General features: G+C 38.9%; 1 protein-coding gene across 1 annotated transcript in view; it reads left to right on the top strand.

Annotated features, from left to right (window-relative positions):
* The first annotated feature begins 7,366 nt into the window (after positions 1-7,366).
* The window catches only part of insrb (insulin receptor b), an 81,123-nt gene continuing 62,783 nt past the window's right edge, over positions 7,367-25,706 (top strand). Inside the window, exon 1 of the mRNA XM_032571350.1 lies at positions 7,367-8,530. Coding sequence (XP_032427241.1) covers positions 8,437-8,530 — 94 coding nt within the window. The 5' untranslated portion in view covers positions 7,367-8,436. The remainder of the gene's footprint in view (positions 8,531-25,706) is intronic.

Here is a 25,706-nt window from a genome sequence, read left to right as displayed (position 1 = left end):
CTTAGGAAGCATATTCAGATGGAGTGGCCTTCCTTCCCAGCTTCTTATCTGGGATAAAACAGGTCATGAAACCCTGCACTCTGACTTCTGGGGCCTTGAGGAGCACGTCAGTGTGAGAAAAGGGAATATTTGATTTCACACGTGAAGTGAAAATGAAGAGGACAAAAGTACAAAAGGTTGGGTGGAAGGTCATTCTTGAGACAGAACAGGGAGGAGAGGATGAGTCCATAACCACGTAAACGGAGGCAAGTTGTGTGTTCAACGTCACAGAAAATACATGATGAAGGAAATAACATGAGTGAAGGCAGACTTCTATATTTCTGGACATTACATAAGAGATACAACTGCCCCAAACAGGACGTGAAGCCTTTGCCTTAGAAAACAAAATGGCTACCACGTCCTGAACATCTTCTCTTCAGGGAGTGTGAAGAATGAACTTCCTCAGACTGACGTACAGAAAAACAAATGAAGGTTAGATTGTCATATGTGCTAACAATTATCCAGCTCAAAGCCAACGCAGTTATGTTTCTCACAAAGAACATCTTGCAGTTTGACACAGAAACTGTTTATTAGAAGAATGCAGTCACCATCCAGAGCAGTAGTGAAATGACTCACCTTTTTATAAAGACATAATTAGATCAAGAAGATACTTCAGTGCCTGAACAAAATGTTGCACTGAAGCAGGAAAAGTGAAACTATTCTGCAGTCCGACATCATGACATTTAACAACTAAAGGATTTATTTATAGCTGAATTGTGACAATGTTATATGCATTAGTGGCACATTTACTGCACAAAGTAACTCCAATTTTTAATTATTCATGTTAAAGTCAGCTACTGTCGAACCAGATAATTAAAGCCATGAACATTTGTTTTCTACCTCTTACGTTTTTATATTCTCAAGGGAAAATGAGCCTCCTGTAAAGCATCAATCAACCAAAATTTACTATGAATATATTATCTATTTAATATTTTCTTCTACTGGAGTTTAAAATGTTGCATTCATTTTAAAAACTAAAGAATGTGTGGTTGTTACAGATTCATTTTCTAAGTTTAAACAGAAGCAGAACAGAGACCGTATCATGCTGAGGGAAACTTTTGTTCACAAAGGGAGGGAAGATTGTCAGAGTTAATGAGACGACAGATAGAAGGAAAACTATTAGACTGTATAAAAGACCAGAGACACAGTGGTGGAAGTTCATCTTCCAGTTGGACAACAACCCTAAACATGAAATCAGGTCCACAAAGGATTTGATTGAATAATATATATTAAACGTGGCCAAGTCAAAGTCCAAACCAAAATCCAATTAACAGTCTGGGGCAAGATCTTCATCCAATCAGATTGAATTATTTTGAGCAGACTGAGCAGGTGGAGCTATTTTTATGTGAAAAAATTTCTTCCTCTTGATCCACATTTTGTTCATTTTTTTAAATTAGTATTTTTGTCTTTTAGTTGAAATATGAGTCTCCACGTTTCTGGCTAAGTGGATTGAATACAAATACTCACCAAAGTTTTCAAGTTTCATTTGAATAATTTAAATCAGCTTCCTTCTCCTTTCCAGGTATGCACAACATTGTGTTGATTTATCACAAAAATCCCAATGAAATACATGAAAGTTTCTGGTTTTAACACAGAAAACAATAAAAAAATTAAAAGGCACTTACAAGGCACTCTGTTTTGAACTTTGAACCTAAAAAAAGAAAACTGAAAACACTTTTTCATACTCAAAGACTAACAAAGGACAAAGGACAAATATTAAAATGGGTGCCCACAGTATCATACACATGATGACATGCTGGTTGAGTGGTTTAGCGTCAGATGTGGAGTCAGAAAGGAGAGATGCTTTTGCATTTCCTGAACCATAAACAGGAGGGTTTGAAGTGCAGAAGCAGAGAGCACAAAGGAGCAAATCAACAACACAGGGAATGGGCTGAAGAGGATAATCCCAGCATGTTTTGTATCTCTAAACCCGTGACCCTCTCCTTGGTGGACCCAGCCAATCACATGCACACACACAGAGACCGAACGCTACCTCCTGCCTTCCCCTGACAGCTAATTACTGAGGTTTCCACTTGGACAAAGGAAAGATGCTCTTTCCCCAGAAATGTCTTAATCCTTCTGTTTACTAGCTGCAGCTCAGGCGGCTGCAGAAAGAGTCAGTGGAAATCATTTTAACCCTCATCTGTGTGAGTGTAAGGCATGCAGTCTTACAAACATTTTAGATTAAATGCATGAAGAGAATGTCAATGCATGCATCTGCTGCTTTTTAATTTATTGTGTACAGTTAAGGTGCATAGACTCTGCTGCTCTGTTCCTAACAAATTCACCATTAGGGGTTCAGCATAAGAACACAAACACATCAAATTTGACAAATTTTAAAGTAGCCACGTTTACTTTCCGCAGAGCCTAATGTTGAATTACCTCTGGCGTCCTGTTCATGTTGTCTGAATCAATAATATCATATTAATCACAAAAGAGACCCACCAGTTTGTTACCACAAAGTGAACAACTGAGCTTCTTTGTTTTATAAAAATCAGAGTCTGGAGATGGACTCAGTCTTTCCAACCACAGCAGTCTCTGGACCTTATTTTATACAAAAAATCTGGCATCTGGGAAAAGCTGTGCAATGGAAGAATCTCTGCCAGGGATGAAAATAACGCATCAGTGAATTATTTACAAACCACCCAATGTCATGAAGGGAAAGACAGATTATCTCATAAATATTCAATCATTTAATGATGATAATGTCAAGACAATGCAATTATGTTGTGAATTTGAAATATATCACAATTTTAGTTCATGGCAAAAAGTTTTGTACCATTGATCCTTTGTGTATCTGTTGGATCTATTTCATCCCGTTATGTTTATAGAGTTCAATGCAGTTTTTTGTTTTTTTCTTTTTTGTATAAACAGCCCAAACCCAGTCAGACTGAATGGAGAGATTTTCATATTTCCAATTCAATTTAAAACTGACCCTTGACTGGGTCTTTTGAACACTACATGATCTGATCTAAACCAGAAGTCTGCAACCTTTATAGTCCAAAGAGTCATTTTAAACCTCAGTTTCTCAAGATCAAAACGAATGTTACCGTTTGAAAAAATGATAATAATTTTCAATACATATTTACTACAGGAAATGTTTTATTTTTTATAGTATCTCAATTATGTTTCTCTTTTTAAGTTTTAAAAATAAACAAAAACCTAAAGCCTTTGCAGAAAGAGGAGGAACACATTTTCCTTTATGGAATGTTGATGAAAATTTCTGTAAGGAAAAAAAAAAAAAAGCATGAAGCTTCCAATATAATGACGACAAAATATCTGAAAAGATAGTACTGGCACTTTTAATGTCATTCTGTTTTGAAAACGCAATACAATTTTTTTTTTTTAAACTACTAAAACTATCATTTCTTATCATGTCTACTTTTAAAAACATTAGTTGTTTCTCATTAATTTTTAACCAAAATTAGTGCTAATAGTACCAGCACCTATCAGAGACAGCGAAACTCCATTTTTTAAAAAGTAAACCAGTTATGTGCCCATTCATAATGCCTTCCACTGCTTAGAGAGGAGTGTCTCGTATCCTGTTTATATACTGTTTCTGTCTGTAGATTAGTTATTTCTTGGGTATAAATGTTTTCTTTCATTGATGTTGTTCTTTTTTTTTAGTAGTACAATATGTACTGCATTCTGTCTTGTGAATTGTATAGTGAGGTGTTTTGTATTGTGTGCTTATTTATCTTAGAACAATGGATGAAATTTAGTTATTGTGCTATTTCCTGCATATTTATGCTGCGATGAATTCTAATGTTTATTAATGTTCACTGTCTAAATTAAATTAAATTAAATTAAATTAGTTGTTCTTAGACATTAATGTGTCATTTCTTTCCAGGGTTTCCCTTTTGTACATCTGTTTGCTGTCTTTTATAGACATAATTTAACAAATTTTGTGAGAAAAAACAGTTTAAAAGGTGCAAATACTTTTTCAAATAACTCCAGCAATGTCGCTGCAAATTCTAAGGAACTTGGACAATCAAAAATTATCAAAGAAAGAAAATTCTTTCCATTTACAAAAATGCAGAACTGGAAAAAGAAAAACAGAAATCGATGGGAGAAATTAATCTCAGCCTTATTTTTAGGATGAATTTAATACATAAAAAAACAAAACAAAAAACAAAACAAACCTGCAACACTGGATTAGTAAAAGACTCTGATGCTTCCTAAATTACTTCCCACTCTGTGTTATTCACATCGCTCCAAATCCAATCAAACGCCTCAGCCCTGCCTTCATTTATTGACGGGCACTACTGCTTAACAATATCCATGTGGAGAATAGCGTCTTTGTGAATGTTGGAGGTGATCTCTTTGGAAAAACTACAGGAATTTCAAACACCCTAAAGATTTTAAATTCCCCATTTGCAAGCTTAAGAATTCCTACAGCGGCACAATGCTGATAAAATCACATTTTGTTCATTTGACAGGGTGCAAAGCTCCCCTCGGTTGCCCCTTTGGTGGAATTTAATCCTATTTACCCTCAACATTGTATCCCTTTGTCCCTGTTTGACATTTGGAATGAGTGAATTGGTTGTTATTTTTAGTGCCACCTACTGAATTTAAGCTGTAGTACAACTGAGCAGGAGCAGGACTGTAGTGGTGCACAAGTGCTGCATGCATGCACTCATACAGCAACTCTCTAGGTAGGTTAGTGCGATAGAAAGCTCTTCATCCGACCTCTTCTACACCCACAGAAAAGGGAAAGAGATCGGAGTGATATTCAGCACCTGAGAGGAAGTGGGACAAGTGTGAAGAGGGAGGTGCGCGTCTCCAGTTGGCATCAGATAGCGTGACTGCCACAAAGAGATCTGTTTTGACTAGATTCCCCAACCCTTAGTCCTTCAGACTTGTGACATTTAATCTCACTAGGAACTCATTTACTCCGTTCACTGGGCAACAACATTCCTCAGATTAACAAGAAGCCTGCCCCTGCGCCGCAGCCCCGCAGAGCCACATGCACCTATCCAGCCGGACAAACTGCACCCCTGTGTGATAAATAATCTATTTATTTTTCCATTCTGAAGCAACAGCACAGGTGGCAGGACCGCAGAGGTGGGAAGAAAATTCCCAGGTTTTGTTTACAGTTAAAATCCGTCAATTTTATGGGACATGCTTTAATAGGGGGATATTTGTTATGCAAAGATGGCAGAACTTTGTGTGTCTTCCTGACTCAGGAACATATTTTTGTAGTGCAAAAATAATGTACATCACATAGACTTAAGTGTGACTGATATAAAATAAATTTGCTGTATCAGAAAACAGTTGCTAATCATCCTTCTGATTAAATGTTTGTTTCAGAAAAAAAAATGTATTTCCCCATCTGAGGCTTTGGTGTTGTTATGTGTTGCAAATTTCCCAGGACACAGCTTTATCAGGAATATCACTGTTAACAATAACTATCCTCTAAGAAAAACCTGATTAGTCTAGGAAGCTAAAGGTATTCCAAATAAAGTAATATCATTGCAACTGCATTGTTTTGGTAATATCATCACTAGATTTAGAGAGTTTAAAATCTGAGATTTTTTATTATACATCACTGGAATGTTTATTTTGATCAACTAAAAATGTAACATTTAAAGGTCCTTCATATTTTATGGCAAATGGAATTTCCTTAAAGTGTCACTGACACCATAAAACCACTTACATAAATTAAAAAAGAACTGCTGTTCTTTTGTTCTGTGTACACAGAAGCTTTGAATAAGCTAAAAGCTAGCAACAAAATGCAGTCTGAAAGCTGTATGTTGATTACTACTCAAAATTGCAGAATATTTTGATGTCATCTACAGAAAAAGTACAGAAATGTAGTTTTCTGTACATTTCTGCAGAATACTACAAATTTCTGCAGAATGCTGCTTGTGCAGCAGAAAAAAGCAAGAACCTACAAAACATGTATAGAAAAACTGTTGAAGAGAAGTGAAAACTTTTAGTCAATGCAAAAGTCGCAGCTAAGGGGTATTAGAAATTAGTGCAGAACACTGCCTACAAAGCTAAACTGTAAGGTTGCAGCAGTTTTTAAGCTCAAGGTAGCTGAAATGCTAATGATAGCTTGTATGCTATCACACTGCTTGGAGAAACATACTCCAAGCAGTGTGAAAAAATCTATAGCTAAAATTAGCTGTAAACTAATGCTATAGTTAAAACAGTATTGTCTATTATGAGTTTCTTGACCTAGGGCAACATACTCCATTCAATAGGCGAAATGTAAAATCTAAAATTAGCTAAATCGTTAAGCTACCTAACATAACAATAGCATGTTGCATGTTGACCTACAGCCCCATATTCCATGCAGTGTGAAAAAACCCACGTAAAAGCTGAAATTAACTAAAATGGTTATGTCGGCAGGCATTAATTTTGTCAATAACATGCGGGCAAAGCTTCCAGATAAGTTAAAAATATAGGTAACTTGATCTAAATCCTACTAAATGAGGGGTCTCTGCATCCATCTGGGGGCTAATTGAGTTTTTGTGACAGCACTACAATTCAAGAATTGTTTGGTCAGGCATCTGATGCAGGTAGACACTGTTTTAAAAGGCTCCCAGGGTGCAATTTGTGCTGGCAAACTTCAATCTTCAAAACGAAATCTAGAAATTATTACTTGTTTTAGCCTACTCTCATTTTAAGTTCAATAAAAACCTTAGTGTTTTGTTAAAATACTGAATGTTAATGTACCGTTAATCAAGTTTTTTTTAATATTAATTTTGAATATCCCATGCAGTTGAAAGATATATTGTACATTTATATTAGAATAAATTTAATCAACTTCAATTGAACTGGAACCAAATAGGATCCCACATATGCTGGAAATGAACCCGCTAATCTTAAAAAGTGCCTTAATGTGAATATTAAGAGCATTGGTTTAAAACAGGACGAATGAGAAGCAATTGTTTTAAAATAGAATATAGCAGATATACAATATATTATTCCACAGTGAGGAAATTCAGGTGTCACAGTAGTTAAAGGTAAAGTTGTTTATTTTATAAAGTTTATAAAAATAAACAAAAGAGAGAAGAGACTGTTCAGTAAAGGCACATTTACCAAAAACATTATTTCTTCTCTATTTACTTCTTCCCTAAAAATGGTTTTGAGACATTTCATTTCATTAAGATAGACCTTCCAATCCTAAAACTGTGTGTTGTTTGTATTAACATGTAACTAGGCTCCAGTTTGCAGACGGTGTTATTCCGGTGACAGGGGCGCTCTTGTTGTGTTGTTTCCTGCCCACCTGGCGGACAGACAGTCGGTCCGGATCCAGGCTGTGCTGGAGGGGGCGGAGGAAGAGAAGGCGGACTTTTCTCTCCGTGTTTTCCCGCAGACCGCGGCCCAGCTGAGGTGACTGGCAGGACTTGTTTACTGGTGGAGAGGCTCGCAGAAAGAGAGACGGAAACGGGGAACCTGAGGGAGAGCGAGCTCCAAACGCAACGGGAATCCAAGTTTTTCCACTTGCCCCCGTATTTTTGAGTCTTTTTACTCGGATTTACCTCCTTTTTTGTGGACTCTCTGACACGGGATACTCACTTAGTGTGTTTGTGCGCTTTTTAAAATTATCTCCAACTCTACCGCCGACGCCGAAACCTCGTTTGTTTTGGATTAGCCAGCTAACATTAGCTACCCCCCCCCCCTTCCATCGTTGAGAGGAAAAAAAGCATCGGAGCGGCGTGGTGGAGACTTTTCTCACTACACCAGGCTAAACATTACATTTTTCTTTCTTTTTTCCCCCTCCACCTCAGTCTTCAAGGTTTCTGCTTAAAAAGGTGACGCTCGTCTCGTCTGCTCCGTTTCCCCCAGTTTGGTATTTTTTTTATTTTATGGGTGTTATTCGTTTGCGGCGCGGTGGTCAGCGGGGGTGAAGGAGTTCAGAGGAAGGTCGTAGTGTTGGAGAGAGAAAGAGAGAGAGAGAGACGGTGGGGGAAAAACTGCACGTTTTTCCTGCTGGGAGTTTCCTGGGATGTACCTCCATTGGTCTTAAAACGGGAGAAGACGAGAAGGAAGAAGCTGCAGCGGTGATCCTGGAGACTTTTAACTTCAGCTGGAAAATACTCTCTGTTATCTCAGTGGAAGATACACACGACAGCACACCTCCAAACTAAGGGATAATTACATTTTTTTTTCCTGTATTTATTGGAGCATCAACATCAAAACAGATGAACGGGGACTGTCGCCTTCACTTGTGGAAAATGATTTTCACTCGCACATGTGTTACCAGAACCCAAGATCATATAATTTAGTTGTTTCTTTACGCATATATACCAGGGCGCACATCACAAACTTGCCTGAGGAGGGAAAACAACTTGATATCTGCTCTAATATAAACATTTCCCCCTCCCCTGAGGATTGGAGTTTCCTAAACACCTTCAGAGGGAGAGAGAGAGCACAACTTCAATCAAAATGAGGAGGTTGACGCTGAAGCTGCGAGCACAATTGGTGTTTTTTATCCTCTGTACCTGTGTTATATGCCGGTGTGGGCTAATAAACGGTGAAAGTAAGTATAATAATAATTATTATTACTAATATAATTTATTGCTATTGTGAATTTTTTTTTGTAAACACAAAAATGTTTAAAATCTTGCTTGTTTTTTTTTTTGTTTTTTTTCCAGAGAAACCTAACGGTGTGAATATTTAGAGATACATTTAACATAACCCCTTTTAGTATCACTGAATAAATTATTTTGTTTTTCTTTTCTTGTCACGAGACCCTCGCCTACGGTTCCGCGCATGCCCAGACTCTTCGCACGTCTCTTAATTGTTGCAGCTCGTTAATTTCAACTGCTGCGGCTGCGTAATAATAATTGATAGTCTCCCGTTGTGCTTTGGAGGATTGTTATGCGAACACCCCCTCGGCCGCCCCGGGTGTGTTTTCGGGGGCCTGAGCTCGTAGCTGCGACCCCAGGGTCGGATTAGTCGCTGCTGCTGGACCAGGGTGGTCTGCGGCAGCGAGCCCAAACTGGGAACAGCAGGATTGATTAGTAGCCCCGTGAACAGCAGCGAGGCCTCTCATGGCGACGCTAGACATCGTTGGATAGGGCAGGATGTTGTGCCATACACTTAAAATGACACTCCTTTATATTTGTTTTATATAGGACCTATTATTTTGTACTCTGAATTGAAACTAAATATGCTCAAAATCTGTATAAACTTCCCAAATTGTTCATACCTCTGGCAGATTTTAGTTTTGAAATATTTTCATTCGGTTAATGATTGCTACTGGTAATACAACAATGTAACTGGTTGTGTTTCCTGTCCCTGATTTCCGCACGTTTTGTAGATTTTCAGTAACCGAGATGCTGAAGCTCATGGGAGCCATGATGAAAGTCAAGGGTGATTAAAAATGGGGATTTCATCTCAACAAATGATATTTTATTGCATGCTTTTGTTAATATCATCATCAACCTTTGAGCATTCCTGTCTAAAATTCTATCAGTGGCTGAAAGGATTTTTATTCTAGATCGCTGAAATGTGCATTTTGATCAACTAAAAATGTAATTGCATTTAAAGGGCCTTTGCATTTTATGCCAAACGAGCTTTCCATAGAAGCACACACATGCGGCTTTGCTGCAGCTTGAATGTAAACAAATTATCCACTGACACTAAGAAGTCTCTTCATAGGTGGTGGATTAACCCTCGCTGCTCTTTACCTCCAGATCACAGCGCAGTAAAGGCTTCTTCCTCTCTGGAGGACGTCTCTGCTGCTTGTTGTTGTTTTCTTATTAATGAGCCGAGGTTTTACAGAAATGATCTAACAGAGCGCAAATTTAACAGCCCTGTTAAGCGTCAGCGACTGAGTGAGATAATAGTCCCATTTCAGATTGCTTAATGACCTTGTTTTAGAAAATACAGGGTGAAAATTTTCAGCTGCTCAGATCTAACACAGAAAGGAGAAATATGAGTTATTGCAACATGAGAAAATAGATTTTTTTTTTCACTTTTGTGACAATATATAATCACATGCAAATTATTTCCTTCTTTGGGTTTTGTGTGTAAATTTAAAGTTAAGTTGTTCAGGCTGAACATTTGAGTGTTTGGAGATTAATAACAAACATTTTCATTGTTTGTCAGGGGTTTAACCTTTGGCCTACATTATGTCTCCTTGGGAAATTTGCTTTTAGTGTTGTTGGATGATGTGTTGCACAAGTCTGCAAAGTGTCTCAGAACATGATCTCATAGCAGAGCAGTGAGCAGGCAACGATCTAACGCCACAAATCACCTTAAAGAAGCTGCTCATTATGAACCAGTTGCCTCTCCTTGTCTTTAGTGTTGCAGTGGCAGGAATTGGTTGTGTTCCAGTAGAGTGGCTCTCAGTGGTTTGAGAGGAAGTGATCTGACTACTATTCACAGGTCATGTCTGCAGACAGAATGGAGGCCAGTGAAGGGGTTGTCTCAGACACACAGCTCTTTCCTTCTTGCTGTTTTTCTTTTTTCTTTCTCCCTCCTGCTCAGCGTCTCTCAGGGTAGGTCTCATTGGCTGTTCATGAGTACTCTGGGAAGTGCCCATATTTGGGTCTCAAGATGTTTGCAGCAAACGTGGGGGTGGGGACAACAAGCAAAATGCCTAAAATATTTCATTCTGAATCCACATGCAGGGCAGCGGTCATGATGTGCCGACTGCACTTCCAGAAGGTCTCATAAGAAACGCTCCTTGTCACAGCTTCTTGATGAGCGTGGACAGCTATCGAAGTCATACTTATCAGTGAAATGTTTTCTGAAGCAACTGCTGAATTGTCTTAGTCTAACTCCTGAAAAACAAGTTGTGCAACCGGAAGTCTTCCCCCCTCTTTTTGCTCCTTTAAAGCCTGTGAGCTCAGGTCTTTCAGGAGTGCATATGCATTTATTAGTACATGCTTTCCACACATTCTTGTCCATTATTGCTAAAATGGGAATAAAATGTCTAGAGCAGCGTCTTTCATTGAAGAGAAGTGGCGCAAATCAAAAGACCCGCACTGTAAGAGCTGCCCTCCGTTTGTGTTTGTCTGTAGCCTGTTTGGATTCACAGGCACTCTTCACTGAAGTGCACATTGGCATTTTCCGACAATGCTGTGCATGTTGTGGAATGCCTTTGAAGTGGCCCACCATGTAGGTGTGTGTGTGTGTGTTGCTTTGCACCCTGGCCTCTGTGTGCTTTCTGCAGGATCTCATCTCTCAGCTTCTGACTGGTGCATTTCTGCACAGTGCAAGTTTTGTGTGTGTCCAGATGAGGAGGCCATGCGTGTATAAGGCATTTAGGTTCAAGAGTGGGCATTCCAAGTAGGCCCCACGGAACCCACCATAGGTCCAATTCATCAGACAGAGAAATAGTTTTAGAAGAGGATGATGATGGTAAGTGAGGTGAAGGATGTGACGATGTGAAGCAGAGCTCCTTGTACTCTGCTGAACAAATTTATTTATTTAAGAGCATCTCAAAAAGGATTGGTGCACTGTGATAACTCTCCAAACGCCACGAACCAGATCCTCAGACAGCTAATTGATGATAAAAAGTTAGATCTTAGGACAAAGATGTGATATTTGCAGTCTGTCAATGAATTAAGTGTTTTTTATAGGACAAAGCGAAAATATGTCATAAGCTGCAGCCAGGTGAATGAATTGACCTAGAATTATATATAGATCTACAATAATATTTACAGATCTGTCTCGATAACCAATTTTGCTTGACGATAAATTGTCCCAGTGATTATTGCGATAAAGAATAATATTGTTTTGAGACTATTTTCAAGAAATATGTTGATAATGGTATAATCATGCAAATTTGCCCTCTCAAAGACCAATAAACTTTGGTTTAGTAAAGAAGACTGAAATATATTTTATACATCCAAAATAAAACCCAACAACCAAACACAAATGTAGAGCATAAAAAACACACTCAATCAAAACCATAAATAAAATGAATTATGATTTTTCTGTAAATTGCCCTTCAAAATTATTGATCATCAGAATGGAAATTATCAAGCTCATTTTAATTTATCATTTAATTCATTGATTAATTTCTTATTGCGACAGCCTTAAACATTCATATTCATCTCTGGTAATAAGAAGAATAAAAGAAATTGTAGAGACTGACCAAATAATCAGCCACAGATTGTAATTTGCGGAGTTTCTCTTGATTGACTCCATTTGGTAAAAAATCTTGGTGAAATACTGAAAAGCCAGATGATTACCCATTTCAGTGACTCTCAACCTTTTGAATATATTTGAAATAATAGCATAAACAAGATCAGGTTTGACAATTAAAAACACTTTAATTGGACTATATGCTGCTTTTGCATATATAGATTTATTATGTTTCTTCACTATAAAAACAATTAATATAGTCACAAGAAATGTGAAAATGTAGCTGCTAAAACCTTTTACCCATGAACTATTGGCCAGTTAGAGACTATAGGTTTCATAGAAAGTTCATAGGTATGTTTATGTTTTGATAGGTTTGTCCCATTTGAATATAAACCACATTGCAGACATACATCTCAGTATTTTTTCTTTATCATTGAAATGATGATGGTTTACTCAAAGTATTACCTGATGATGATCCTGAGGCTTCATAAATGAAGCTCCATATTGGGATAGATGCCTCCTCCTTTACCATATTGCTTGATACGTTAAACACAGATGCTTCTCCATTTTGACACAACATACCAGAAATGCATTTCCACCAGCTGTAGCTGCTGGGTTACAGTCTGAGTTAAACATTACACATCATATCTTCTACTGTAAGACGGGGAAGGTTATTCAACTGCAGTTAAATGAGCTACAAAAGCTTATCTTAGAACTTCCCCTGTTCACTTAATGATAAGTGAAATTTAAGAATTTTAAATAACATTCAAGCAGCTTCTACAAAACACAAGGGGTCCGTAACAGTGATGTTTTTGGGTGTAAAGCATGAAATGTAACTATCGTTGTTCTCCAGCCTGGAACACAGTCCTGTGACGGACTGAAATAGCTTGGTGGTGATGGTTATTTCTCTTTCCTCTGATGTCGTCTCCTCCGACTCTCATTCTTCGATAGAGGAGTGAGACTGTTTATCTAAAACTCTGCTCACTGCACAGAAATGTGCTGGAGTGAGGAGGGGGATGGATGGGGAGTGGGAGACACAAAGAAACACAGACTGTGCTGTTACGCCATGCTGCAACAATCTGATTTAACAGTTTGCGTCTGGCTTATTTAAACCAGGCATCAGTTTAGTTTTGTGCAGTTTTTACACGAGCACCTTTGCTCTTGATAATATCAGTAAAAGTCATAGAGTAAAACAAATGTTTCTTTGGAAATTTAAACAGATTAATCTAGGAATGGGTCTGTACCTTCAGTTTAACCTTTAGTAAAAAATCAGCTTCCTGAAAAAACCATTCGCCAAAAAAATCTGAAATAAGATAAAATTTCTTTGATTTAAAGGAGAAAAATCAATTTCTACTTCTAAAATTATGACTTACTTTTTATATGTGTAACATTTTTAGTTTGTGATTTGTAGAGCAGAAGAAAACACATTTAGCACCTGGTAAATGTAGCATTTAAAATTTTCAGTTGCAGGACAGTGGATTTGTGAAATTAAAATTAAAATGTTAACTTTAAACAATTACAAAAACAATGCAGAAAAGTTTATATAAAATCAATTTTACCAGATTCTGCGTATTCTCGGAAGATTAACTAAATCACAGTGGGATATAATCTAATGTGTTCATGGTTTTCCTGATAAACTGCAGGATGTTTTCCAGCCTTTTGCACTGATGTTTATATTGAAAACAGGAACAGAGAGACGATATTGGTCGCTGCAACTTCGAATCAGTCTTAGTGTTGCGACTCGCTGAGGACACGCTCTTTGAGTCTTTGCTTTTTTATTTGTTGTGCCCTCCCTTCCTTTTGTTAAATATTTCTTTTCTGTTTTTCCTGCCTTCCTTGTCTCCTTTAATCCTTCCTTTCTTTCCTCCCTCATGTCTTCCTTGTTTCTATTCTTATACGTGTATCTAAATTTATGGTGAACTTCAGGGTTTTATTTTCTTAAATGTCTGTAAAGGATCTTTCCCATTTCTACATGAAAAAAGCGAAGGAACCCTGATCTTATGGTTCTTAAATAGTAGATCTTTTCCAAATTATTGAAGATGTTTGTCCCTTGTGAGACTCTGAGTTCAGACTCTGGTGGTCAAAGCTTGTAAAAACTCTTCAGGAATTTGAGGCTGTCTCTTTGAGAAGTCAACATGTTCGTCTTTGTCGGAAACTGATCCATAACCCTTCCCTCTCGGGGTCGTTTTTCTGACTGCGCCCGGCCTTATTCATGCAAGCACACGTGTACATCTCATCTTAAAAGAAAGCCTGTTATTCACTAAAACACGTCAGCGCTTGTTAATTTCAAACAAACAATATTGGATTTACTAAATAAATGTTTACATTGCAAAGATTACCAACTATCTTCATCTCACTGCTTCCCCTGCTGAGTCAAATTCAGAAGATTTCCACATTTTTAACATACCAGCTCACGCGCTGCGCTGTGCAAAGGACAGATGCCTTCTTTGTATCTGTATCATGTGTTGGAGTGTGAGAGGGCAGCGGGTGCATGTGTGGTGTACAGTGGGCTCGAGAGGCTGTCCGACTAAACCCGATGGGTTACATTTATTTTAGGGACAGTCATATGACTGAGAAGTAGCCATTTGACACAGTGCCCAGTGAGGCTCTCTGCAGTTAATTACCTGCACACAAACAGAGTCGTAATTCTTGTCGTCGGTCCTAAGGAGGTACGGATTCAGCTGCAATAAAAAAAATTAAATAAATAATGTTTGCAGTTAATAAACGACATTAAATCCACCTCCGGTTGAGAAATAAATACTTTCCCACTAATAGCCGCATTTCTGCTGAATGGTTATTTTTAGAGGGTCTCTATTACTTTGATTCAAAACAGATAAACGTAATTTAATCCAATGTTGCTCATATAACAGAACATTGATTATTAAAGTTATGATAATGTTATGTATGACATTGGTTAGTTTGATAGTCCTAAAGATCTCTTTTTACAGAGTCGCATGAAGTTCAAAAGCTGGTATTTAACTATCAGACATGCAGTTTGTAACTCAAACTGTAATTTAAAAACAATTTTTTATTCATAAGAGTGATGGAAGGTAACCATTTCCACACCATGGCTCCATTTTTCCAGCCAGAAACATTAAAAAAAATCTTGATTTTAAACCCTAGAAGTAGTATAATTTTAATCGTTTTGACGCTATTATTTTCAATACCTTATACTCCAAAGAAACAAAAAATATATAAAAATACTGACAGTAGTTAGTATTTTTATATATTTTTAGTTATACTAACTAACAATAGTTAGTATATTTCACATGCTAACTAATGGGGAGCAAAGGCTGTTAAAATAAACAGCACATTTTATTTATTTTTTTAATAAAATAGTTCTGCTAGAGAAAACATGGAAATTACTTCTCAGTTTAAATGTACTCTGAAATAGAATTAATCTTTGAAATTCGATTTAAGTTGTAATGAATTAGATTTCCACATGTATTTATTTTCCTAACTAAATATTATATGTGTTTCCTAGAATGTGCTTTATTGTTTGTTATGGTTCACATTGACACAGCTGTAGAGCCACAGCTGTATGAGTTTAAGCTCAGACATTATGGGATATCTGCCTAGTTTTTGGATAATTCTATGGATTTGTTGTGCTTGAAACACAAGATTCATCACCTTTTGGTGACATCAGTGACTTTTTTTGGTCTCCTTGCTGAATATTACTGACAACTGTAATTTGCATGTGTAAAAGACACCAAAACAGGCTGTAGTGTAGGCGCCCTCATCCTCCTGAATTTGGATCTAGATCTTTTGCCTGTAAGTCACACTAATTTTCCTTTCGGCTTTATTTAATGAAGCGATATTTAGCTGAGGTTTCTTTGCTTGCTCCAGAACCTTCCTTACTCCCTGCACCCCTCCTGGGTCCACGCCTCACAAGTGTTTTCTTGTTTTTCTATGCTGGAGCTCCAACTCTTTGTGTATCCTTCTCCCTCCCTCCGTGTGCCGTTGCGTTCAAGGGTAAACGAGTTCACTGTCATCCGCTGCGATGTTTTCCTTTCACACAGCAGATGCGCACAGCCTGCAGACGCAGACTCGTCCTCCCCACACATACAAGCACACACAGAGGTGCACACCTGCTAATCTGGCCTTTATGGTGTGGGAAAACCTCCTTCGTTAAACGTTTCCACTCCCCTCCCCTCTCTCTCTCTCTCTCTCTCTCTCTTTTTCTTTCTCTTTTGCTTGTTTTTGTTTCATCCTGTCTTATTAGAGTCTAAGTGATGCTGAACATTTCCACCTGCACGTCCTGAACAACAGCCCCTGGTCACATGGCCTTCTCTGATTATGTTTGACAGGGCTCTCTGTTTTTGTCCTGATAGACCAGCCAGAGACGGATTACTATGGTGACAGGAGCTGTGCTGACAGTAGACTAACATCCCCTGTTTGACGACTCCTTGTTTCTACTGCCAAGATCGGCATTTACTGTGAACAGATCTTTAAATTTCTTCTTTTTGCCTCATTAGAAAATTTTACTTTACAACCTAGATTCATGTTGGACCTTTACAATTTAGTTGTTTCACCCAGTCTGCGGTCTGTTTGCTGTTGATTAGATTCAGATTTCAGTATGAACCTAACTGTACTGGCAGAGCTCTGAGTTGCTGTTTATACTGTCAGCTGTTTTGATACAATCAGTGAATCTCTGTCCTTCTTAAAACTGCATGGCTTCTCACCTCCAGCCAAGCAGCTTGCTTCCTCTTTTAAATCAAAACTCATTGGTGTCCAAACTTTGTGCACCCAAAATGACCAAGTTGATGCTATTTGGGAATCATACTTCTTTTCCCCATCAATTAGGGAAGCAACACAATTTTGTTGTGAATGCTGTCTTTTTATCTGCTTAGAAATAAAAAAAAAAGTATCAACATTTTACTGTAACAAAGTAGAAAACAGAAAATTTGTGGGTCAGGAAAAGGGTCTCAGACAAAATAAAGGTGGTCCAATTTACGGTATAAAAATTAAATCATAAAAACACGTTTTGTAAAATAAAAATACTGTTTTGTAACGGATATTTTCAGTCGAAGAAGCAATACAGTAAATTTGAAAATCTCATCCTATAGAAATTACAAAAAGTGTCTTTTTCAGCTTTTCTGGAGAGTCAAATATGAACCGGTCTTGAACTTCAGTCAGGGGCCACCCAAAATCATCACAAGGGCCAAACATTACTGCTCCATGAGCATTTTATTACCATGGTGAAACATGAAAGTAGAAACATTATGGTGTGTGAATGCTTTTCCTCTAAAGACAGAAAAGTTAGTCAGAGGTGATTGGATGATCGATTGTTACCATTTAACATTCAAGTCTGTGCACATATTTTTCCAGTAAGGAAAATTATTTCTTTCATATCTGCACCATGAAAGCCAGGATAGTTTGTCTGCATATACTCAAGTGCATTTGCTGGTTCAATCAATAAAATCATTGAAGTTTTTTAACATTATGTGCTTTATAAGGAGCTTCCGTTCAATGCTGCGTTACGTCAGGATGGTAGAAACAACATGGCTACTGGCCCTGATTTTGTGGCTGTAAAACTGATAATGCTTTATGAAAGTGTTCAGCGGAAGTCGATGTCTTGTTAAACAGCTGCTATATGTTCCAGTTTTGAAAATGATTAGCAGAGATCAAAGTCCCAGTGCTGGCATGGAAAAATAATTCGGACCGAAAGATTTGTAAAATTTTAAGAGCTCAGTAGCGTGGTGATCACGTGAAGTGTGTCAAAGATTAAAACGACGCTGAGCAATATTTTAAATAAACAGCATGAAAGGGTTGAACTTAATTTATTTCACTGGTGATGGGATCTTTTGTTGCACACTTGTATGTTTTCCTAACTCATGTTAATTTAATATTAATCGGTGCGATTTCACAAACATACAGTATTCAGCTTTGGTAGATTTCAGCCATGCTGGGATGTGTAGTTGAGAAGAAAATGCTTTTGTCTTGTACTGGCACTCTTTAGTCCAGACAAATAAAGAGTAATGGAGATGTTTTTTTTCACAACCAGAACTTGTTGGAGCCTTTGGGCACCATCCTGAGTCTTGTTTTGTCGTCAGTACAGCTCCATATTTTCTCCAATTGATGCCACCTTGCTGTGGTTTGGTCTCTGTATAAGGCTGTGGGGATTTTGCACCCTGCTCCTGACTGATACATCTGAACATGATATCTTTTTGATCCCTTTCAACCTTTTTACAAACTGTTGCTTCAGCTAAAGGTTGATCAGATACACCATAATGTAACTGGGGTTGGGTGTGGAACCAAAAGCGTCAATCAAAATGTGGTTACATGAAGTATTAGTTTAGGGCGTGGACCCTTGAGATCCATTGTCAGGACACCTGAAGGGCTCTCTATAATTTTATGAGTGAAAGAACAAATGTAATCTGTCTCTAATGTGTCTAATGAACAATTAGGTGGTACATTTGTTGACTGAAAAAAAAAAAAACCAGACAAATGGGTACAAATTAGAGTAAAGGGGCATGATGGTGAGTCATTGTGAGAAAGGACATGGACTTGACGCTTCTGCAGCCGTTTATGAGCCCACATCAAGTGTTCCCTAATTATATTATAGTTAAATGGATCCCATATTGAATTATGCCTTGCTGTTAAATGGCAGCATAATAAATGAAAGTCATTTTACAATACCACTGTGGCCACAGACCTCCCACTCTAGGGACCTGACTGTCAGACGTAACACTGAGGAATTTTATTGGCCAGTCAACGTTTGCATGTAACATCATCCATCCAGACTTGTCAATATGTTATACCGTATTTCATTTTATTTTAAACATGTTTGTCCATGATTCATTGATTGATTGGAGTTCATTGATCATAGTGCCACTTCCGCTTGTTGATATGGAAGAAGTGAACATGAAAGATGTGGATTTCTTGGTCTGCCTGTGGGTTGGAGAATAAGATGTTGAAGTTGGAACAGGCCTAGGCAGTGGAAAAGGTAAAGGAAGGGAGAGATGTGGAAAGAAAGAAGGAGAGAGGCAGCATTGGTGTGTGTGTGTGTGTGTGTGGTTTTCCTACAGCAGCCTGTGAGAGCTGGTGGTCTCACGGTGCAGACAAACGGGCCATTAAACTGACCTGACCCTCGGCTCTCCATCCCCTCGACTTCCGTCATGCTGTTTGCTCCCGTGCTTCTTTACTTTCTCCTGTGAAATTCTACCTGAGCCCCCAAGCCCCCGACCATCCTCCTTCCTCTTTCCTCCTCGATTTTCCATCCCCAGACATCTCTTAATAGTTTTAATCTTTTCCACTTACACACACGGAGTTCTTCATGCAGAACGTACATGGAAAAATGTCAACTTGAACAAAATAATTTCCGATTTTCTCTGTGTCTGTTAGTTTTGGGTTCATTTGGCAGCCATATTTGGTCAAATCTATAAGATTAGTGATGCATGGGGCAATCTTCCTTACCAAAAAAACTACATTGTGGAAAAAAAGTTAAGGATATCGAGTGACTCTCTTAGAGTACAGCTTGGCGAAGAAGAAGGAAGAAGGGAACGTGTATGGATGGACAGGAAGAAGCGGGTTTAGCAGAGCAGACGCAGCTCATCCAGACTCGTGCGTAGTCCTGGTTTGTGGGTCAGAGCGTTGGTTGGAGCCGGTCCCTGCAGCTGCTGCTGTGTGGCGGCGAGTCAAGTGGGGTAATGGAGTCCCAGCCTCCTCGCTCTCAGGCCTCTACTCACCACACCGCGCTCCACTCACTAACGTGGAAAGATGAAAAGTAACATCACATGTCTTTGGGATTACTCACTCTGTGTCTGTGGTTGTGTCTGCTGTGCTGTTTATCCTCTGAGCCGCCTGGCCTGCTGTTGATTACCTGCTGCTGTTTCCCAGCCACCACCCCCTCTGCCCCATCACCCCCCAGCCTTGTCCTTAGCACCACCTGGTTTAGCTGTTGTGTTAGGCGTGGCTTGAATTTTTCAGATTCTTCTTTCTACTTGATGGGACTGATATTTTTCCAGCTGCTCTTTAAGATGTTTTGCTGCAGTCCTTTTGACTTTAATAGCTCATTAAAACAGAATTTAAACCAATGAGGGGAGATAACTCAAACATGGTAATAAAATGTAATTCAGTAAATATCTTTGCAGCTTTTGCTTAGATGTGTCTTTTTCAAAAGCCACATTTTTGCATCAGTTTTTGAAGAAGCTGAGTAGTGCAGAAAATCAGGATATGTTGAAACTACAGTGAGGCAATGCTGCAATTTGCTGGGTAAAGCATAAAATAAGTCATTAAGATCTGTTGATTCCGGATTTGTTTATCAAAAATGTAATTTCTCAACTTTCTCTACCAAACTTTGTCACATGATTTAGTTTGTGCTGCTAGATTAGAAACAAAGAGGGATGTTTTATTTACCTATAAGTACCATGTTCATATCAAGGGAATTAGGTTTTCCTGTTGTTGATTGCTCTGAGCAATTGCTCTAGTGTTTAAAAAAGTAAAGATTAATCTTTACTTTTCCTTGTTATTACATTACTGTCTGATTTCATGCTAGCAGCACATGTAGCGTTAGCCATTAAGCTGTTGAATTGTTTTTTTTTTTTTAATGACGTTGAAGGTGAAAGTCAGTTGGCCCAAAATAAGAAGAAATAATGTAAAGTTTTCAAGGAATATTCTATAATTAAATAACATTTTAGTATTTAACTATCTTCTTTATTCTTGGAAGTAAAGAAAATTAAACTCATATGTAAAGATAGGATTTGAAATGAAATCTTTAACCCAGAGATCCTCCATATGGAGGATATGGAGGCTATCCTCCATAGCTGTGTTTGCCACAGTGTTGGTATATCATGGACTCCTAGTTTGTGCCTCACTCTCCATCTCTAGCCACACTTTGAAACCCACCCAGCGGTCCGCCGCGCAACATTCAGCACTTTTACCCTAAAACACTGTTGTTGTTTTCTTTAATGTCTTGTTTCTCATTTCCTTACACACCTGTTGATCCTCCTCTTGTACCCCCTCACCGCCACCTTAAGGCCTTGAGTCCAAAGTCGAGCTCGTCTTGTTGAAGCTAGAATATGGTGAGTCATTGTTTTTATAAATAAGCAGCAGTGACACAAGGCCTTTCCTCTTCCCCCTGCCTCTTTTTCTCCTCATTGTCCTCTTGTCTGTACTTGTTTCTCCCCTCTCCTTACCGTCTGCCCCTCTCCTGTCCCTCCATTGCGATGCCAGAAGGTAGGAAGAGGGAGGCGAGCCAAAGTCACCAGAGCGATCTGATTTGGGTTCCTCTTCTTGCTCAGCGAGCCGCCTGACGGCGCAGGCGGGGTTTGCGTGCTGCTCCTTCCTAGCTGCTCCAATCTGCCACCAGCTGGCCCTTTGCCACAGCTGTAACTGGACCCGGTGTTGTATAAAAATAGGCTGGGTCATCTTGGTTTGCCATGCTCCTCAATGGGAGACTGAGGCAATGGAGGAACAGGTGCTCCATCCCACACGCTCCTCCCCTCCACCGCTATCTGATGTCTTCAGTCGCCTCGGTGATTGTCTCTTTATGCTATTTATAAATACTGTGGAAACGTTGTAGGCTTCTTTCAGTCAGCTGACTGTCACTGTGCAGCAACAGGTAGGGAAGGGGCAGTGTTACTTTGTGCTTTATACAGCTAGAGCAGTGGTGTCCAAACGTTTTGCCCTAGGGACCAAAACCGCCAAATTTAAACTAGTGGGGTGCCACAAAATCCATTAAATTAAAAATGCCAAAATTTGTTTCCTCAATAATAAGCGAAATTTTTTGTCAAATCTTTATATTATCAAAGATTCAAAGCACGAAAAGAGCTTTGGACGGTCGCCTTATTAAAATATTTTGGGGTCGATTGCTATTTTTTTGGCCAAATGTTGACCACTCTTGATGCAAAATCATTTCAAGGGTCACAATTTCCCTCCTGCTCCACTGTTTGGACACCTCTGAGCTAGAGAAAACCCCTTGTTTGAAGGACAGAGAGGACATGGCAATGTAGGAACAGCATAATGGAACATTTTGAAACCAAAACTTCTTAAAGCTTTTCCATAATTTTCACCTACCATTCTGCTTTGAGCTTATTCATATTCAGAACACCCTTTCTGTGTCTCTTTCTGGCTCATGTCCTCATCTCTCTTTGCTTTGGAGGTACATGCTGGCACTTGTTACTAAAAATGCCTCTCATGCAGTTTCTCTGTGTTTTTTTTTGTTTTTTTTCTCACTACAGAAACCAGAGATTGGTAGCGGGCGCACAGGCAGGCAGGCTGGCTTCACGTCTCAAGACTTTCCACATTCATATTAACAAATACATTTTTCCACCAGCGCTCCACCTGGCACCGCAGCCACACATCTTCCCTCTCAGCAACCGAACTGTTGACAAATCTATAATCAGCAGATCACCTCATCGGGGAATGGGAGAGAGCAAACTTCTCACAGTCCATAGTTAGCCAGCACCTGGTCTCATGCAGGACAGGTCTGATTTCACGCTGAACTAATGTGCAGCAGAGTCGAGCCGCTCTACGCTCCGTAAAGGGCTCCCTCTCTGTCCTGCCCCTTCCCAAACCGCCACCGTAATGCGCTTCATCTCTGCCAGCCAGCTATCATTAGTTGACGCATATTAAATTCTTTGCAGGAAATACAACTCTAAAAATAAGAGAAGAATCTGTCTGAAACTGTAGCTATACTATAACTGAGGCTGCAGCTGTGAAGGCTCAAAGAACAGAGGAGATGGGTCAGCTGATGTGGAGATGACCTCACTTGCACCTGTTGTACGATTTATGTATTTGTTTTTATTTATTTATTTATTTGCTGAAAAAATGAAGTCACTCTGAGACCAAATGTTGAAATGATATTTATAAGCAGTTAATACATTTTCTCTGTATGAATCTAGATTAGTTTTAGTTTAGGGCTGAAACTAACCATTATTCTAGTTATCGATTAATCTATTATTCTGACAATAACCGATTAATCGCAGCAAAGAATTCATCTACATCTAAAACGCCTAACATCATCAAGCTCAGCCTTTTCTGCTTAACTTAACATCGGTACAATATAAGGCTAATCTGTTGAATATTTTTTAGATGAACCGATTAGTAATTAGCAAAAGGTGACTTTTAGAAGTAGTAGGAATTTTTATTTCTTTATTTTTAGTTTTTTTTATAGAATTTCAACTAAAACTATGCCACTTGAGGAGTTCTGGGTAGAAAATATTTACAAAGATTTTTCTTTTAATCTTAAATGCAGAATGTAAATACTTTTGGTTGAATTACTGCTCTTAGTGTGTTGATTTAGTAAATGTCCTTTTTTTGACTATGTTTACTCCAATTGACAATCAATTACCAATTTAGTTGATGATCATTGCAATAATCAATTAATCAGCACTGTTTTAGTTCCTATCGGCTGACAAGGGATCAAGACCAGTGGACTGTTTAAAAAACAATTGCAAATCCCCCCCTAAAAATATATAATCTGCTTATAATTTCTTTGAATAACTGTATCTCTATCTTCAAGTCATTTTAAAAATAACATTGAATAACTGCTAATTATTATTTATTTTTTTTACAATCACACTAGCACATGGTTTAAAGGCGGTGAAGCAGAAACTTAAGTCTTTAGAGGAGAAGCAAAATCAGAGGGTAAGAACATTTTGTTTCTTCATGTTCTGTTTGGATCGTGTCCACATCACCATGCCTTTCTACAGAACGTGAGCCAGGAAATATTTGAACTTCATACAATCTTGTTTTGTTTTTTTTTTTACCTGCAGATTAAAATCTCGCGTGTTGCTGAATAGAGTAGAAGTGCTGGCATGTCTGAAGGCATTGTTGCAGGCGGCGTCCTGAGCTGTGCTCCTGCACGTTGTAGAAAGATGAAATGAATTGCACTCTTGCGCATATCGTGTCACTGGGAAGTTATCATATTTGGAACCCTTTTCTTCAGTTTTTTTTTTTTTTTGACACCTTTGTACTCCTCCTCTTCCTCATTCCTGGTGCCAAATTAAGTGTCAAACAGAGAGAGAAGGCAGGCTGATGGCCCACTTTTCAAAAGGTCTACTGTGGGGTGCAGTATGTTCCAGCCTGGGCCCAGCTATCCACGCCACCCACCCGGGCTCATTAGTGGCTGATTGGGTTGTTATTGTAATTAGGAGATCCTGTACATCCCGTGAGAACACAGAGCTGTCTGCTTCCGGGTGGTCCGGAGCGACAGGGTGGGCCGCAGGGATTTCACTCACTGTCCACTCTACAACTGCATGTGGTTTTTCATTTCGGGGAAATTTTATATTAAAACAGATTATATTTACAGTGTATGTTGAAGCAGCAGGTGGCTGTCTTTTTTTTATGCTGTGTATTTTGCTGTTTTTGTCACTTCTCTTATTATGCTTCCTCTGTAATAACAAAGGTTTCTTTTATGTTCTAACTAAATTTATATGCATGTGATGTACATTGCAGAGAGCAGTTCTTCCTGTGTTTTTTCTCTCCCTCCAACCCTGCAGACTGTTGCATGTCTTGTCCCTGTGGTCCATAGCGACTCTCCATTCATGCATGTGATCACCAACCGCTCTGTTTGTTACGTCACTGCGTTCCTGATTGGGCTTAACTTACACCTTTTCCTCCTTCTCCTCTTTTTTTTTTACTTCCCCCTTGTGACCCCTTTCCCTCCTCGACCCACATTTTCCCCTCGTCTTCTGCCATTTGTCCTGTGTTTTAGCTGCCAGACTAGAGAGCAGAGAGGGAGGAGATTGCTCATTATTTTAAAGACAAGGGGGCTCCTGCCCCCTCCCTCTTATCTCAGCTCTTTCACATCTACCCTCTGATGACCAACCCCCCCCCTTTTTTTTTATGCTCCTGTCAGTCAAGAACAAGACTCCATTTTACATTTTCACTGAGCTCAGTCTGCTTCCCCTCAGTAACGCCAACCTGTCTGATCTGTAAAAGGTTATGTTTGTGTCCGCTTGGTGCGTCTTGAGGGGGCCCCTCTTACACCGTGGCCCCACTGGCTGTTGCATAACCCCTTTTTTGTTTTGTTGTCGTGTTTCACAATAGGCATCCAGTTAGCGCCGGTGGCTGACAGTGAGTAGGAGGCCTGCAGCCCTGTTTGATGTGTCCAGCAGATAAGGCAGGCGGGGTAGAAAAAGGTGTAAGGTTGCTGTTATCACCGGTAATAACGGCAGCTGCCACGCAGAGGAAGTGTGTTTTTGTGTTTTGGTTCCTGATACGGTTAGTATCCAATAAAGGAAGAGGAAGGCGTGTCCGAGGCAAACCCCTGTTGCTGATTCAGATGTTATGAGATGCTTATCAGGAGAAATGGATGATTTGGCTTTTCCCTGCTAGCTGCTGAGGGAGGATTTAAATAAATCTATTGAACTTAACCCTGTTGTGTGCTTTTCAACTTTGTCAAATTGATAGCGACTGAAAGAAATGACAATGATGCTCAGGATAGTTCATGCCAGCACTTATAAATGATTTGATTGAGATTCACTTATCAGGCCCTTTCTGGCAGATTCTGATTTCCTTTGAGGTCTGACCTGCAGGATTCAGACACAGTCTCAAAAATTCTTCTTGGATCATTTTCCAGAGTAGGCTAAGTCAGAAAAAATTAATGTTGAAACATTTTTCAGTTTACAGATTTCATTGACAAAAAATTCAGAATATCTAAAAATGCAGTA

Source organism: Xiphophorus hellerii, chromosome 9 (assembly GCF_003331165.1).
Source record: "Xiphophorus hellerii strain 12219 chromosome 9, Xiphophorus_hellerii-4.1, whole genome shotgun sequence".
In the NCBI taxonomy this organism is placed as follows: Eukaryota; Metazoa; Chordata; class Actinopteri; order Cyprinodontiformes; family Poeciliidae; genus Xiphophorus; species Xiphophorus hellerii.
The sequence above is the reverse complement of the archived record's forward strand: the minus strand, read 5'-3'. Positions and strand labels throughout refer to the sequence as shown.